General features: G+C 45.7%; 1 protein-coding gene and 1 long non-coding RNA gene across 9 annotated transcripts in view; one reads left to right on the forward strand and one right to left on the reverse strand.

Annotated features, from left to right (window-relative positions):
* Positions 1 to 18,071, reverse strand: part of MARCHF10 (membrane associated ring-CH-type finger 10) — a 270,175-nt gene that overhangs the window by 30,736 nt on the left and 221,368 nt on the right. For 4 of the 8 annotated variants that reach the window (XM_077972360.1, XM_028836640.2, XM_077972361.1 and 1 more), the window contains 2 exons: positions 11,601 to 11,753; positions 5,389 to 6,790 (listed from right to left, as the gene is read on the reverse strand). In XM_077972360.1, coding sequence (XP_077828486.1) covers positions 5,389 to 6,790; positions 11,601 to 11,753 — 1,555 coding nt within the window. Of the gene's footprint in view, positions 1 to 5,388; positions 6,791 to 11,600; positions 11,754 to 14,064; positions 14,179 to 18,071 lie in introns of all 8 variants that reach the window. The other 4 variants (XM_077972364.1, XM_077972365.1, XM_077972363.1 and 1 more) reach the window with 2 other exon arrangements.
* The window catches only part of LOC144335859 (uncharacterized), a 67,160-nt gene that overhangs the window by 27,616 nt on the left and 21,473 nt on the right, over positions 1 to 18,071 (forward strand). The window lies entirely within an intron of this gene.

Here is an 18,071-nt window from a genome sequence, read left to right on the forward strand (position 1 = left end):
TTAAAATTCCACTACATCAAAAATATATACATAAAATGTAAAGTAAATAAAATGGGAAAAGTAAAAAAGTATCTGTAAAATATTTGACAAAGAATTACTCTTTTTTTCTTTTTTTTTTTTTTTGAGACGGAGTCTCGCTCTGTTGCCCAGGCTGGAGTGCAGTAGGGCCATCTCAGCTCACTGCAGCCTCTGCCTCCTGGGTTCAAGAGATTCTCCCACTTCAGCCTCCCAAGTAGCTGTGACCACTGGTGTGCGCCACCACGCCCAGCTAATTTTTGTATTTTTAGTAGAGACGGGGTTTCATCATGGTGACCAGGCTGATCTCAAACTCCTGACCTCAAGTGATTCACCCACTTCAGCCTTCCAAAGTGCTGGGATTACAGGAGTGAGCCACTGTGCCCAGCCAAGAATTCCTAATGACAAACATTAAAAAGCATAGAAATTCCTGGAACTGGAAAGGGCATGTAGAAAGAGGACCCTTATAAGGTGGTGGTGAAATTGCTAACGTGTAGAACTTTCCTGAAGCACGATTTGACAGTACACATTAAGAACCTGAAGACCCTGCGTTCCTTTCATCAGCAGTTACACATTTAGGAAGGTTTTCTAAGTAATTAATTATGGATGTACTCAAAAAAGGAGACTGATCAAATCATAATAGACACATTTAATACAAACAGCCCTCAAAAAAATTGACGTAACACTGTAAGATGAGAAAAGGATTAAAAAGCATAGGGTTTGGAAAGAAACAAATCAAACTACTAATATTTTTCACAGTTGAAATTATTTTGTATTTTGGCAAAAATACAGAGAAAACATATAGTCAGTTGGATTTCTACATCTTAGCAACAAAGAGTTAAAATTAGAATTTAAAATACTGTTTCAATAGCAAACAACAACAAATAAAAGAACCAAGGGATAAATGACTTTTATGAATAAAACCGCAAAACTATACTGAAAGACATTAAAGAAGACACAAACAAAAGTAGAGATATTCCATGTTTATCAAAGAAAAAGTCAATATCGCAAAGATGTCAATTCTCCCAGAATATTCTATAGATTAAATGCAATTCCAATAAAAATCCCAACAAGTAGATTCTTAAGTGTACAGTCAAGGACTCTTTAAAAAAGTAGGGAAGGAGGCTTACATCATCACATATCAAAAGTTATAAAAGCTGCAGGCATTAAGACGGAATGGTATTAGGTTAGGGAAAGACAACGAAAGACCAATCGAACAGAATAGAGAGCCCTGAAACCGGGGCCTGTTGAGGCATGTTCCAAAGGAGAGGTGGCTGTGCGGATCAACAGGGAAATATCCCAAACACTGGCATATTTCATATTCATAAGGGGGAAAAAATAAAGCTTACTTCACATCACATATTAAGAACCACTTCACATTTAAGTCCAAATCCATTTCACATTAAGTCCTAAATACAAAGCTAGAAACTTTACAAGAAAATAGGAAGAATAGCATAATGATACCAGGTTAAGAGAAGGATTTCTTAAACAAGACAACAAGATACAAATTGCAAGATACAAATTGCAAAAAGAAGATGGGGCCGGGCACAGTGGTTCATGCCTGTAATTCCAGCACTTTGAGGGGACGAGGTGGGCTGATCGCTTGAGGTCAGGAGTTCGAGACCAGCCTGGCCAACATGGTGAAACCCCGCCTCTAACAAAAATGCAAAAATTAGCTGGGTGTGGTGGCACATGCCTGTAATCCCAGCTACTGGGGAGGCTGAGGCAGGAGAATCACTTGAACCCGGGAGGCAGAGGTTGCAGTGAACTAAGATCACGCTACTGCACTTCAGCCTGGGCGATAGAGCGAGACTCAGTCTTCAAAAAAAAAAAGACATCATAAAAAGACAAACTACAAATTGGGAAAAGATATTTCCAACACACAACTGTTGAAAGATTAAATTAATATGCCAAAGATATAAAGGTATTTAAAATATATATATAAATACTCTAAAAGAGAAATGAGCAAAAGACATAGATATTTGGCTAGGCAAAGTGGCTCACGCTTGTAATCCCAGCACTTTGGGATGCTGAGGTGGGAGGATTGCTTGAGGCCAAAAGTTTGAGACCAGCCTGGGCAACATAATGAGACCCCATCTCTACAAAAAAATGAAGACTTTAATATTTCACAGAATGGAAAACACAAATGGTCATTTAATATTTAAAAGAGCATATAAAATGCCTAACTTCATTAAGTCATGAAAATGAAAATGCAAACTAAAGCTACAATATCATTTTATTCCCATCAGACTGGCAAATTTGAAAAGCCAATCAATACGAATGTTGTCAAAGATGTATAACATTAGACATGACTTGGCCGGGCGCGGTGGCTCAAGCCTGTAATCCCAGCACTTTGGGAGGCCGAGACGGGCGGATCACGAGGTCAGGAGATCGAGACCATCCTGGCTAATATGGTGAAACCCCGTCTCTACTAAAAAATACAAAAAACTAGCCGGGCGAGGTGGCGGGCGCCTGTAGTCCCAGCTACTCGGGAGGCTGAGGCAGGAGAACGGGCGTGAACCCGGGAGGCGGAGCTTGCAGTGAGCTGAGATCTGGCCACTGCACTCCAGCCTGGGCGACAGAGCGGGACTCCGTCTCAAAAAAAAAAAAAAAAAAAAAAAAACAAAAACATTAGACATGACTGGTTTGACACTAAATTGGCATTATTTAGTACAGTGGAAAATGTGTTCACCACGAGCCCACTAGCCCACCAGCCCAGCTTTTCCACTCCTAGGCAAGATCCCAGAGAACTCTTCCACATGAGCCAGGAGACATTTACAAGAATGTTCATGCAGGCTGGGTGCGGTGGCTCACGCCTGTAATCCCAGCACTTTGGGAGGCCGAGGCGGGCGGATCACGAGGTCAGGAGATCGAGACCATCCTGGCTAACATGATGAAACCCCATCTCTACTAAACATACAAAAAAAAAAATTATCCAGGCATGGTGGCAGACACCTGTAGTCCCAGCTACTTGGGAGGCTGAGGCAGGAGAATGGCGTGAACCCAGGAGGCAGAGCTTGCAGTGAGCAGAGATCATGCCACTGCACTCCAGCCTGGGCAACAGAGCGAGACTCTTGTCTCAAAAAAAAAAAAAAAAAAAAAGGTTCATGCAGCATCATTTGCAGAAAACAATAAAGGACCCGAATGTCCATTGACAGAATGGCTAAATTGTGGTATGTCCATATGACAGAATACCTTGTAGTGTGAAAAGAATAAACTAAAGCCAAATATATCAATAAGGATGCATCTCACTAAGGATGTAAGAGGAAAAAGCAAGTCACAAAAGAATAGAGATTCTATTTCTACAGAGTCAAACACTTCCTCAGAGTTCATAAATATATACAACATATTGTTTAGAAAAACTGGCTGGGCGCAGTGGCTTATGCCTGTAATCCAGGACTTTGGGAGGCCAAGGAGGGTGGACTGCTTGAGATCAAGAGTTTGAGACGAGCCTGGCCAACATGGTGAAACCCTGCCTCTACTTAAAAATACAAAAATTAGCTGGGCGTGGTGGTGCGCACCTGTAATCCCAGCTACATGGGAGGCTGAGGCATGAGAAATGCTTGAACCAGAGAGGTGGAGGTTGCAGTGAGTCTAGATCATGCCACTGCACTCCAGCCTGGGAGACAGAGTCAGACTCTGTCTCAAGAAAAAAAACAAAAAACATCTAAACATATGGTAAAAGCTCAAAGCAAAAAACCCCAAAACACAACACAACGAAACACAAAAGGAATGGTCAGGGTGGGTGTGGGGAGCTGAAGGTGGCATGATGAGAAGATAGGGTGGGTGAGGGGCTCAGGAGGGCTCCAGTGTGTGAGGAATGTTCTGTTTGTTAGCTGGACGGTGGGCACAGGGATGTCTGGGTTTGTGATGTGTGTGTTTTAAAAATTCTCTGAAGTGTACCTATGTTAGGTATTAATTCATATGTATTAAGATAGCTAACTGAGGGAAAATTTTTAAAAAGTGTGATTGAGAAATAGGATTAAATATTAAAATAAGGCATATTATAAAACAATATGAACAGATACTAAAAATTGCATTTATATGCAGATAAAAGACTAGAAACAATATTTTTAATTGTTTGTCTTTGGATGATAGGGTTACAGGTGATTTTTCTTTTCAGTCTGCATTTTTAATATTTCCCAAAAGGAACAAATTTGAAATAATAGGAAAAGCATAAAGTTTATTATATACAGAAAAAAGAGAGTGTCTGGATAAACTATTAATAGGTACATGAATAGTAGCTGTTTAATGCAAGACTGTGCCTGGAAGTGAATGCATTTTCAAAGAAATTATTTTTAGCTCAAGGGCATCACTTTGGGATGGTAGAAATTTAGACTTCTGACAAGTAGGTCTGAAGCTGTATTTCTGGGGAGGTGATGATTGGTGGGTGTAAGATCTCTGGCCCCTTAACCGTGGGTCAGTCTTCTGGTAGCTTAATGTGGAAAAGAAAAGGTACTACTAACTAGAAAGTTACTTCATTACTGGAGTTGGATAAATGATATTTATTAATAGGAATATGTATGCATTCTATGTTCCATTTTCCTCCGGTTTTTACATTTCTAATTCACGGCCCACATGAGTCATGCTAATATACACAAAGAGGGCTCAGATTCCAAGAATCAATTTCCAGATCAGTAAGCCAAGATCAGAGCATGGTAAACACCTATCATAAATGAAATGGTAGAATCCTGACATGGTGTTTAATGATGGCTTTACAAAGTATCACATTTCATAGCTGTGAAATATCCCCACGTCATCTCACAAAAAAGGAAAGATCAAAGAAAAGGGCAATTCAAAAAAGATCTTATTTCTCTCTCATGCATGAGAAAGAGCACATAAAATACAAGCAGCGGTTACCCCAGCGTGGCCCTTCAGAGAACCGAGGTAACTATGGTAACTGAGAACGGTCTTTTAGTTCGCAAGGTTCGAATTCTAGAACTGTTGGTTGGATTTGGGGTAAGTCCGGTAAGGGAGAGCTGCGAACTTCAAGTGCTGAATGGTTCATTCTCTAGGGAGATAGCAACCTTTTCCTAAAAAATCTTGGTTCTTCATTGCTGGAGAGAAGAACAAGCCCTGTGAAGCAGTCGGAGGTCCTTATACCCAGCAAACTTACCTTGAAGGTGTGGTATTCAAGGAAAAAAACACTTCGAGAATATGGAAGAAACTGATCAGGAACACCAGATTTTCTTTATAAATACATATGTTTTTAAGAGCAACAAAACAGAGACAATTTTCTCAAAATAAGCAACCACTAAAATGTCAACAAAGGACCCATTTGTGACTTAAAATTCCCATGGCTCTCTAATGAAAGCAATGCTAATTTCGGCCTTGGGAAAGTGGAAAAAACCTATAATTATGAAAAGTCCTCACCTTTCTTGCAATTTCTTGAGTTTCTCAGGGTCTGCCTTTATCTTACTGGTTTCCTTTTCATCTGTGAAACCAAAGGCTGCCATCCTGTTCCCATTCTCATTTTGATTTGGGAAATCAGACACTGCAAAGAAAGTAAATGGTATATTTTCTTGCAGGGACTCAGACACACGAAAATAGCCTTCTGAGTTTATTCTTGATGGAGAGGAGTTGGAAGAATCCACTAAGGACAAACTGCCCTGTGGATTTAGTAAGAGATCTGTATATAATGGAGCCCCCTGAGGTTGACTTGTTAAAGTAATATCTTCTGCTTCCCTGACAGCAAATTCGTGTGCACTGTTTACTGGGAAATAATTGTGGTTTTCGGCACTGGCAGATGGATTCTTATTTCTAATGGGAGACAGTGGTCGGCAAACATGAAACCTTGAGTTTCCCTCTGAGTCTGAGCTGTGAATTGAAGTCGATGACATTGACAAGTCTACCGGAATATCATCTCCCAGAGCAGAATGCATGAATGATACAGCAGAGTTATAGGATGAATTCACTGATGATCCTGGAGATGTTGGTCTGCCAGAAAGAAAGTAGTCAAGAGAATTTTGAGAACTGCTTAAATAGTCTTGCCAGTATCCTTCAGAATCATGGGTGCCAGGCCTATGCTCCACAGAAATACAGTCACTCCATGCATTTTCAGCATTGACACCATCCTCTTGTCTGGGCTCGTATTTGGTATCCCATGAAAGGGGGCTCTTTTTCGCATGTTCACTGCCACCTCTGTCCTTCTCTTTAGCAGATTCCCTATCAGGCAGACTGGAGTCTTGGGACAACTTTTGCCCAGCAGAAGGCCATTCTGTTGCTGGCTCCATTGCATTCCTTATTCTCAATGAGCCATGTCTGGGCTCACTTCTTCTTGAAGAATGACCTCTGCAATTTTCAGCATTTTCTACAAAATTGTTATTTTTGGCCTGAGGGGTCGATGTCCCTCCAAATCTACTTCTTTTGTGATGGGAGGGAGAACGGGGTGAATGCATACCAACCCACAGACCTTCTTCAGCCTGGCTTTCCTCTTCAGTGTCATCGCTTTCTCTTCCGCTGTTCAGTGACAAAATGGAATAAAAGTCTTCATCTCGGAACCTAAATGATGCCCTTCTTGGCCCTCCTATGGTGGTGGGTGTGAGTGGTGGCCCCAAGAACTCACTCAATACTTGAGGACTATTTGTTCCTTGGAAGGCCTGGGGCAGGGCTGGATGCAGCTCACTCTGGGAAGGAGCACTCGGGTCTCCTTTTTTGCGTCTATCAGGGGGGTTCTCAATCACTGGCTGTGACGATGGGACCAAGTTTCTTCTCTCTCGAGTTGGCTTCTTCAGCTTAGTGTTACACATCAGGTCTCCTTGTTGAACTACTTGATCTGCATTGAGAAAAGACACATTTATTATTCCAGTAAAAGGGCCCATGGATGAAAGGCCTCTAGTACTAAGCACAAAATTGCCCTTTAAATGCAACAAACAAGACCTAGAGAAGAAAATAGGCATGGTCAAAATGGCTGGAGGTACAAGAGGAGCACAGCCCAGCACGCTTCATTTTACTGCCCCACATTCTCTTTTGTACACCTGTGGTCCTAGGGAAATGGGGTGACCCTGAGGATACAGATTCTTTCAGCAGAAGGTCCCAGAAGACTGGCCCAACCCCAGCCAGTCAGGACTGACGATGGGCAAACCTCATGCTAAATACTGGCTTTTGTTCCATACGTGCTGAAAGGGGAAACCAGCACTCTGGCAATGACTTGTACAACAACCACCAGTCCTTTCTCATCCAAATTTATTCAACGTACGTTTATGACACCCTGCTTCCCACGCAGCTTTACAAGAACTTAAGAGAAGTACAATATGTCTTGGCAGATCAGGAGGAAGGCTATAGGAGTTGGCACTCGGGCACACTGGGGATTTTGGTCATGTTTACTATTTGGTGAAAATAAAAATTATAAATCTCTCATGAAATCATATCTTCTCTTTGTCACTAGCCCCAGGTCAATTATGTAACTTCTAGCTACCCTAGAATCCCTACTATAAATTCCTACACGGAATCACTAAACTGGTCAGAACCATGCTAACTGTCTCTCTCTCTCTCTCTCACACACACACACTTAAGCCTCACAACCCTGTGAAATAGGTAACACAATCATACAACATTAAAACTGAGGGTACCAAGGCTTAGAGCAGTCACATAACTAGCCCAAGATCCTATTTCTAGTAAGTGATGGAATGAACATTTGAACCCACGCCTGCTCGATACTAGGGTTTGTGTTCTTAACTACTACCCTGTTAGCCCTTAAAAAACTGCCAGGCCTTCCAATTTCCTTGTGAAAACGAAAATCCATTGAATTCGTCATAGTGTGTGTGTGCTGTTGAGGGTCTTTTACCCTCTCAATGTGAGAAGGAAACTGACAGTACTTCTCTGATGTCACTTACCTTTATTCCCTCCTGACATCGGCCTCCCCCGAGCTTTGTTCTCCTCTCTGCTATTGTGTGGGATCTGATGAGATGCTGCTCTTTTTATCATTCCATTTCTAAAGCGGTTCACCCTATAGAGTGGACGGGACTCCATGGGCCCTGGAAGGTCTGTGTTGATAACAGCTCGGGCTGGTGAAATGCAAATCCTCAGAGCATCGGGCACCGCCAAGGGCCAAGTCAGTGCTGGCTCACTTTAATTGAGGCTGCTCACAGGGTGGCACCAGTGTGAGTCTCTAATGTCCTAGCACTTGGGCAGCTTCTTTTATTGTTAACTGCTTGGGACACTCAGCAACGCAGTATGAATCTTGACTCATCAGCTCTTGTAGAAATCAGCTAAGCTCTCCTCTCAGGCCCCTCCTGGGTTTTATAAACCCCAGTTAGAGATGCAGCAGCAATTCAAGGATGCTTTGAGCATCTGGCTGTGGAACTACAGCACTGGAGCTGGTGGCGAGGCCATCCCAGACTGGGCCGAACCCCATTTTGGGGAACAAATGCCTCTACGTAAGCAACTGAATTCTCCTGATCATTTTTTAAAATAGAATAGGGGGCTGGGGGTGGTGGCTCACACCTGTAATCCCAGCACTTTGAAAGGCCGAGGTAGGCAGATCTCTTAAGGTCAGGAGTTCAAGACCAGCTTGGACAACATGGTGAAACCCCATCTCTACTAAAACTACAAAAATTAGCCGGGCGCGGTGGTGGGCACCTGTAATCCCAGCTATCTGGGAGGCTGAGACAGGAGAATCGCTTGAACCCGGGAGGCAGAGGTTGCAGTGAGCCCAGATCGTACCACTGCACTCCAGCCTGGGCAACAGAGTGAAGACTCCGTCTAAAAAATAAATAAATACATAAATACATAAATCAATAAAATAGAAAAGGGATCTAGAGGAGTTGGCAGTGCGGGCTCTGGCTGGTGACTTTTTGTTTTGAATTTGGTAGAGGGCTTCAGAGGTGCGCTCACAGTGCTGGAACCGGAAACTTCCGGTCATTCCCTGAACACACATGACCCACCCCCGTGAGGGAAAACACCCAATGGGCAAAGGAATCAGCAAGGGCCGCTTTTGAAAAACAGAAACTGGAAGCTCAACGGGAGCCATTAAGCTCATCTCATAGAGGCCACTGAGTTGTCACGGGGTGATGCTGGCCTGAGGGGCAGGAGAAGTCCCAGGATATGTGCGGTGCTGCGGCTCCTGCAGATTCCTGAAACAGGCAGGGGGAGCATCTTCACCCTTGCCTTGTCACCACAATGGTCTTCCTCTTTAAAAATTCAGTCAGAGCTTCTCTGCAGTGTGTGTGTGTGTGTGTGTGTTTCCCCTAAAGGTGGCAGACTGTGCCATTCTCAATTTATGCTATTTTAACCCTATTTTTTTTTTTTTATGTCTATCAAATAGAGAGCAGATTTCAGGAGCTCTAGGGCTGGGAATAGACAGGCACATTGGTATGCCAGGGACGTGCTATTCATAGACCAGGCCCTGCAGATGCTGCAAATGCTTCTCTGAGGCCCTGGGCTCCAGCTGTGAGTGAAGTGCCTGCCATCTCCAGGAGTTCTAGGGCAACAGAATGAAACCAGAACAAGCATCTGTCTGCCCTGAGACTATGCTTTTGGTCTCGACTTCTTGGTGTGCTTGACCAATAGTTTCCTACATTCCAAGAGCCGTACACTTTTAACTTGGTTCGCTCTGGTTATAAAAGTGGTTTATGATCATTGGAGAAAATTTGGAAACTATTGAAGAGGATAAAGAAGAAAATAAAAATCCCCCATAATCCCAAACTCGGATGATCGTTGCTATTGTTCTGGAATTCAGGGGTAGGTTGCATACTCAAGACCCCAGGGCTGTTTTCATCCTGCAATTGTGCTTTGGCTCAGCCTCTTTTCTTCTTTCTTTCTTTTTTATTTATTTTAGAAAGAGGGTCTTGCTCTGTCACCCAGGCTGGAGTACAGTTGTAGGTTCAAACGATCCTCCTGCCTCAGCCTCCTGAGTAGCTGGGACTACAGGTACATGCCACCACACCTAGCTAATTTTAAACTTTTTTTCTAGAGACGGAGTCTTGCTTTGTTGCCCAGGCTGGTCTCGAACCTCTGGCTTCAAGCAATCCTCCCACCTTGGCCTCCCAAAGTGCTGGGATTATAGGCATGACCCATCATGCCTGGCCATGGCTCAGTATTTGAACAATGAGTTTATTACCTTTAGGTGGAACATGTATATTGTAGCTTACCACAGGCTCCATAACCCGTTACGCATCTGTCCTGCTATATCCACCTGCTCCCTGAAGGCATTTGAATTTATAACCCAAGGTTCTCTTATCAAGAGATAGTTCTTGCTGGGTGCGGTAGCTCATGCCTGTAATCCCCGCACTTTGGGAGGCTGAGGCGGGCGGATCACCTGAGGTCAAGAGTTCAAGACCAGCCTGACCAACATAGAGAAACCCCGTCTCCACTAAAAATACAAAAACACACACACACAAAAAAAAAGGCCAGGCGTGGTGGCGCATGTCTGTAATTCCAGCTACTCGGGAGGCTGAGGCAGAAGAATCGCTTGAACCCGGGAGGTGGAGGTTGCAGTGAGTCGAGATGGTGCCACTGCACTCCAGCCTGGGTAACAGAGGGAGACTCTGCCTCAAAATAAACAAATACGATTAAAAAAATACAATAAAAAAATAAAACAAAGGGAACTGTGTTCATTGGTCATGACATAATGTGATGCTCAGTGGTTTTCTAAGAGAAAGAATGGGTCCATGGCCAGGTTGACTGTGAGGTGTTGCTTTCCATGAGTCCCAAGGGGGTGATACACCAAACCAGTGTTTGGGAATAAAGCATAGATTCGTTCCAATGTTGTGTATTTCTCACACATTGTGATCTTGCTGAGTTCAGTGTTCTGGGTCAGAGGGGAGAAGATCTCTGTGGGAGGTGAGCAGCCTGTCACCCACAGACACACATCCTCCCCATCCCAGGAAGTAAGTGGGAACAATCGTGAGGTGGGACATGCCCTAGAGCTGTAGATTCGCTTCTCTGCCTTCCTCAACCCCTGCCCTCCACCACCCAAACGCCCTCCACCACCCAGACGCCGTCCACCACCCAGACGCCCTCCACCACCCAGACGCCCTCCACCACCCAGACGCCGTCCACCACCCAGACGCCCTCCACCACCCAGACGCCGTCCACCACCCAGACGCCCTCCACCACCCAGACGCCCTCCACCACCCAGACGCCGTCCACCACCCAGACGCCCTCCACCACCCAGACGCCGTCCACCACCCAGACGCCCTCCACCACCCAGACGCCGTCCACCACCCAGACGCCCTCCACCACCCAGACGCCGTCCACCACCCAGACGCCCTCCACCACCCAGACGCCGTCCACCACCCAGACGCCCTCCACCACCCAAATGCCATCCACCACCCAAATGCCCTCTGGAGCAGCTGTACAGCTGATGTCCACTCAAAACCGCTCACACTCATGGAGTTATGGGAGAGAAAAAGATACCCTCCCCACCCCACCTTCCCCTTTTCCCAGCAGCCTCTCCTGGAGGAAAAAAACCCCCAAAACCCTAGGATCATACAATTTGCTTTTAAAGCTGTTTCATTTTAAGGTACATGCCCCTCATTTACTTAAAAGTACAAGTCTCTAAAAACCATAAAGAATTCGCTGGGTAACAGCAAAAGTCAGTCCTCCTCTCCAAGGACAAAGGTGCGGGAGCCCCGGGGCCTTACCTGCTCTCCTGGGAGCTGGCACCTTTGCGGGCCACTGCGGTTTCTGTCTGCTTCTGTCCTCAGACGCTCTCGGGCTGTGCAATTCTGGGCTGACTGTAAATCTCCTCAGGTTTGGCTTCCTCTTCCTTAATAAAACCATTGGTGCTTCATCTGCTGAAAGATACAACATCTTTTCAATAATTATTTTGTTTACAGGAAAATGTCTTCCACATAAAGAATGTTCAAAGGGCCCAGCAGTGGTCGGGGGTAGGGTTAGGTGGAAGGGCAGTCAAGAAAAAGGACCCAGGAGGTCACAGAAGAGCTAGATTTGAAATCTGGTTTCATGTAACCATGTGAGCTTAGGAAAATCACTTCACCTCTTCAAGCCTCAGTTTCCCTACTTGCTACAGGGAAATAATAATGCCTCCTTCATAGGATCACCTGAGGTCAGGAGTTTGAGATCAGCCTAGCCAACGTGGTGAAACCCCATCTCTACAAAAATACAACAATTAGCTGGGCTTGGTGGCGCATGCCTGTAGTTCCAGAGGCTGAGGCAGGAGAATTGCTTGAACCCGGGAGGTAGAGGTTGCAGTGAACTGAGATGGTACCACTGCACTCCAGCCTGGGCAACAGAGCGAGACTGCATCTCAAAAAAAAAAAAAGCCTCCTTTATAAGCACCCATGACACCTATGATGCAGAGGCCGAAGGGAGGGATCTTTCCTTTTGCTAAGAAGTTTCATCCTTTTTTTTTTTTTTAAGATGGAGTCTTGCTCTTGTAGCCTGGAGTGGAGTGCAGTGGCATGATCTTGGCTCACTGCAATCTCTGCCTCCCAGGTTCAAGTGATTCTCCTGCCTCAGCCTCCTGAGTAGCTGGGATTACAGGTGCCCGCCACTACGCCCAGCTAATTTTCATATTTTTAGTAGGGACAGGGTTTCACTGGCCTCAGGTTTGAGGCCATGCTGGTCTCAAAGTCCTGACCTCAAGTGATCCGCCCACATCAGCCTCCCAAAGTACTGGGATTACAGGCATGAGCCACTGTGCCCGGCCTTGCTAAGAAGTTTCTAGGTTCCAATCCACAGGTCTTGGGATGTGCCCGCTGGTAACACTGTTGGGACACACAATGGCTCTGCCTCCCAAGTGCTCAGCCAGTTTCGAATCACAACATATTTTGTGTAATACCTGCATATTTATATCTTTAGGTTTATTAGCAAACATGCCTGTAGAGAAACGTTGCAAGCATCTGGGAACTGTATGCCTTTCTGTTTCCTGTCCCCTACCCTCCACTGTGTTGGGACGATATTCATAGGAAGACAGTAGCTGGGGTGCTATTGTGGACCTAGTTTCCAATGAACATTTTCTTTTTAATCCACATTTTGAATCGGGTTGCTAATTGATACAGTTTTGAGTTTCCTCTTCACATGTACTTAGTGTCAGTGCACGTGAATGTGGAGGAAAAGTTCTAGTATATTCCATGCATCTCTATAAGTTCTTGGGTTTACAAGGCAGTTACATCGTCAATATCTGGACGAAATTCCCCAAGATCATTTATTTACCTGGATCATCTTCTTTAGACAGTTTAGAAATGTCACAAATAGATGTAGCCAGCTGGTAACATAGGGATAACGCCAGGGAAGGCCCCCGACTCGTGTGTGAGAGCACAGCCTTTTTTGGCACATGAGTCAACTGGATTCATGTTCCAGAGTGTAAGTTGTAGTCGTGTGAATAGTTTTCCTGCAGATTCAGGAAGGGAATTAAAGTTCTTTCTGGCAGCCCATGAAACCTAATTTAATACAATGACTAGGTCTACTTACTTCTGACAGGCCTCAGGAGGGCATGGCAGTGGTGCTGTACGCCAAGACAGAGAGGATCATGCCCCGCAGGGAACTCACTAGAAGAGGGAAGTTGCTGGTGGTGTCTGAGCAACTTGGGGCAAGTTGGTGGAGCCCAGAGAAGTTGCAGGTGTGAAAGGAGAGACTGAAAGTTCTCTGGGAAATGAGAAGGTAGTCTTGCGATGGTGCAGCATGGTGATTAGATATGATTTTGCTGATCAAAAAGGGGGTGAGAGGAGGAAGGTGAGAGAGTGAGAGCGAGCGAGCTCTCTCTTAGTGCAAAACACACTAAGGGATCTGTCACTGAGGGGAGGAGGGAAGCATTTTCCCACAACCGAAAGTTGCATTCCTTGAACACAGAGGCTTCTCCCTCATCACCTGAGACGTCAGCCCCCCTCAGTTCTCAGAAGTCCTGCCTCCTGCTTTCCACCTCATGGAGAGAAGAGGAAGAAACAGAAGAAGGGCCAGGGAAGGGGCAGGCCTGAGGCTCAGGCCAAGTCTAGAAGGTCAGGACCTGGCCCCAAGGTCCTGAGGATAAGAATTTCACTTTGATTTCCAGCAGGAATCCTAACAGAATATTCAAATTTCCCACACTCCCCAGGCAGCAGAACTTCACACTGCCCAGAGGCCACCGAGCCCCACCACTGTATTCGCCTTCACAGGGAGGCATGCTTCTGCCCACGGGACCTTTCTTGCCCAGCCTGCACCAGCCAGAAGGTCCTCCAAGGTCTGTTTCCAGTTTATTCCACCAAGTCGACCCTGACTCTGCTTTGGCAAAAACCCTTACTTTCAGGGTTTTTTAAAAAAATGGCCTTTAGCGTTTAAATATTCTAAAATTGCTTAATGAGTATATCTTTTCTCTCCAACTAGCCTGCACGCTCCTTAAGAATGAGGATCATCTCTTAGCCAGTCTACGTGTTGCCTCATACTGTTGTGCAGGACAAGTATTAATTGCCTTGTCGTGCAGGACAAATATTAGTATGATGTGTGGGGCTTGAGAAGATGCATTCAGCCCAAGCTACAGGGGAACTTGAAAACTAGAACACGTTTTTTTGTTGTGCAGAACACCCAACATGGCTTAAGATAAAAGGTTATTTAATTTGTTTTCTTGTTCAAAAAAACTGCTTTCTTCAAAGCATCAGATCTCTTAAATGATTGCCAAAACCATTACCATGTGTTCTCTAATCAAGTTCTCAGCAAACTAAAGTAATAAAGCTGAACAACTGGAGATTGTTTTACTAGGCCTGGCAGTGAAGAAACCGCCCCATTAGTGTAGGCAGGATCCTCTGACCTTTGGCAACTTTAACCTCAGTTTCTGCAACTGTAAAATGGTCCATCTTGTTACTGTGAAGTTTAGCAAAAACGTACATAAATGGCCTAACTGGTGCACGTTAGGTGCTAATAATGGTAGCTGTTGCTTCTACTGTAAAGAATTATACCACTACTACTGAGAAGAATAATGGGAAATCTGAAGTCATTCCCATGAGACAACTGAATTTGACCAGAAACTCATTGTTATGCAGACTTCACAGGTTGGGAATAACTTATTCAATAGCCTTCATTCCGGTGTAGTTCTTGTTGATTCTCTCCCTCAATCCTTCTTTTATAAAATCCAAAAGGCAAATAGCAACTCTTTATATTATGATTTGTTCAACAAATACCTGTGTGCCTTCGCTATGCTGTAATTTGAGGGTTCACAAAGATGAGCAAGATGTTGCCTCATGACCTTAAAGATTATTATAATCTAATTTGGCTGCACTGCTGACTTCTTCCCTGTGATACCCTTTTGGTTCTATGGAAAACAAAACTCTCGCAAAATATTTTCTCTTCTCTCTCTGTAAGTCCAGTCACAAATGAGGTGACCTAGATTGCAGTTTGCGTGCACTTGGGTTTAAGAGTTTCTAGGTCCGGGCGCAGTGGCTCACGCCTGTAATCCCAGCACTTTGGGAGGCCGAGGTGGGTGGATCACGAGGTCAGGAGTTCGAGACCAGCCTGGACAACATAGTGAAACCCCATCTCTACTAAAAATACAAAAAATTAGCCGGGCATGGTGGTGGGTGCCTGTAATCCCAGCTACTAGGGAAGCAGAGGCAGGAGAATCACTTGAACCCGGGAGGCAGAGGTTGCAGTGAGCTCAGATTGTGCCATTGCGCTCCAGCCTCCAGGCTGGGCAACAGTGTGAGGCTCCATCTCCAAAAAAAAAAAAAAAAACCCCAGCACTTTGGGAGGCCGAGGCGGGCGGATCACGAGATCAGGAGATTGAGACCATCCTGGCTAACACGATGAAACCCCATCTCTACCAAAAATATAAAAAATTAGCCGGGCGTGGTGGCGGGCGCCTGTAGTCCCAGCTACTCCGGAGGCTGAGGCAGGAGAATGGTATGAACCCGGGAGGCGGAGCTTGCAGTGAGCGGAGATCGCGCCACTGCACTCCAGCCCGGGTGACAGACCAAGACTCCATCTCAAACAAAAAAAAAAAAAAAGGAGATTCTAACATTCAGCCAGGCATGGTGGCTCATGTCTGTAATCCCAACACTTTGGGAGGCCGAGGCAGGAAGATTACTTGAGTCCAGGAGTTTGAGACCAACCTGGGCAACAAAATGAGACTCCTGTCTCTACAAAAAAAGGAATTAAAAAAAATTAGCTGGGTGTGCTGGCATGTACCTGTGGTCCCGGCTACTTGGGTGGCTGAGGCAAGAGGATCACTTGAGCCCAGGAGGTCGAGGCTGCAGTGAGCTGTTTGCACCACTGCCCTCCAGCCTGGGCAACAGAGCACGACGTTGTCTAGAAAAAGTTTCAAACCCTCAATTTGTATACCAAATTCCCATCACTTCACTTGCATGAAAAGTGAATCAAATTTCAGACCTTTGGGGGCTAGGATGGGTCTTCACTATGTCATGGATTCATAGATTAATCTGCAGGAAGACCAAGTCCTAGTTACACTGGACGATGAAATTAGCTTCCTTTTCAGGTAGCAAGACAAGCCCTTTGCCTTACAGAAAAGGAAGCAGTTTGTGTTCAGGAGTTTCACTGCCAGGTAACTCAATATCCTGTTTACCAGTGAATTTTGGGAAGACTTTGGTTTGCTTTGGACAACATACAGATCCCTACTTCCGGGATCTGAGCAAGGTGATGCCTCCCGTTTTAAAGAAACCGAACAGCTGTTTAGATTAAAGGCATCTGCCTTTGTTCTCTTAACAATGCTGGGAAACTGTGATTGTCGACTGAATAGTTCTTAATTTGACCAGGAAAGGGGGAAAAAAAGGTAGAAATCTCATATTTGTACAAGACCTTGACAACTGAGAACCAAGTCCATTCAACTGTTCATGTTCGGCTCTTCCCATCACTTGTCATCCACAGATAGTTCTTGATAGACAAAGTCGAAAAGGACCATAAAAGGGAAATACAGTTCCTGAACCCTTATCCCGCCCCACATTACCTTGACTGGGATCCCTGGTGCCTAGGAGGTGCCAAGATCCCACTGGAGAGACAACTCTTTGAAAAAAATGTGCTTTCTTTGGATCCTGGGAAGAATTACAGCTTAATCGCAGGAGCCAATGTTGCCTTGGGGTAACAGGCAGCTTTCTGTGCAGTCACAAATAACAGGTCGCGTCAATTTGCCTATTTGGGTGTGCGAGAAATGTGTGTTGTCTCACACACCCAGAGGAGATCTTAATTAAAGCTTAATTATGTACCATAAATATGTTTTATTTTGGAACTCAGGGGTGGGATTTTTGATTTTAGGAAATGTGATGCCTAATAAGTAGGCACGAAAGGGAATGTAAACATCGGCTGAGCCCTTCATTTGTCCCTCCTCCGAGTGGTTCTGAATGGGTTTCGGTTGCAGTGTGTGCCTTCAGAATGGCCTGCCCCCGGTGCCCCGGTGTCACCGCTCAGGGCGGCCCTGGCGTGTGCACATTCACATAGCCAAGGGTGTGATCAGATGCATTAGGAGAGTCTGTCTGGTTTCTGGGGGTGACATTGCACAGTGTGCCAGCTACAGGAGGTAAGAAATCAAATGAGTCTCCGGAGAGGATGGGATTTTATTGGTCGCTTGCTCCGTTGGTGCTAGAAGGTGGAGCCCGAGTGCAGTGGCCACGCTGTCCCGTCTTCCTGCTCCCCCGAACACCACACCGCCTGGTATTGTTCTTGGCGTTGCCTCTGGCCCCTCTCCTGTCCACCTGCCTTCTGGAAGCCCGAAGTCCCCTCTCCCTGACTCCGCTGTGCTGTGTGCCTTGCAAGGGTGACTTACCACACGAGGTAAATCATACTGGGCCTTCGGGGGCCCTGCAGGCACAGCACAGGGGTCTCAGCCGGAGTTGGGCAGGAGATGGGGAAGTAGCACAGCGCGGCCGGGGACTCAGGCATGGGGTCCGGGGAGGTGGAAGCGGTGCTTGTGAAGGAGGGAACGGTAACCAGAGGGAGAGAGTGGGGAGGTTCCTGGGCCACTGGGGAGGCAGGTGGCACTAGTGGCAGGAGGAGGCAGCAGTAATTGGTATTGGGCTGCAGGACAGGGGAGAAAGCGAAGACGGAGCAGTAAGGGGTGTATTCAACACAGAACAGGGGGTGCTGGCTGCTGCCACCTGCACAAAAGAAAAAGAGCAGTCAGGAAGCAGCACTGGGGGTGGGGTGGGGGGAAGGACATAAAGACGTCTGCGAAT

This window comes from Macaca mulatta, chromosome 16 (assembly GCF_049350105.2).
Source record: "Macaca mulatta isolate MMU2019108-1 chromosome 16, T2T-MMU8v2.0, whole genome shotgun sequence".
NCBI lineage: Eukaryota > Metazoa > Chordata > Mammalia > Primates > Cercopithecidae > Macaca > Macaca mulatta.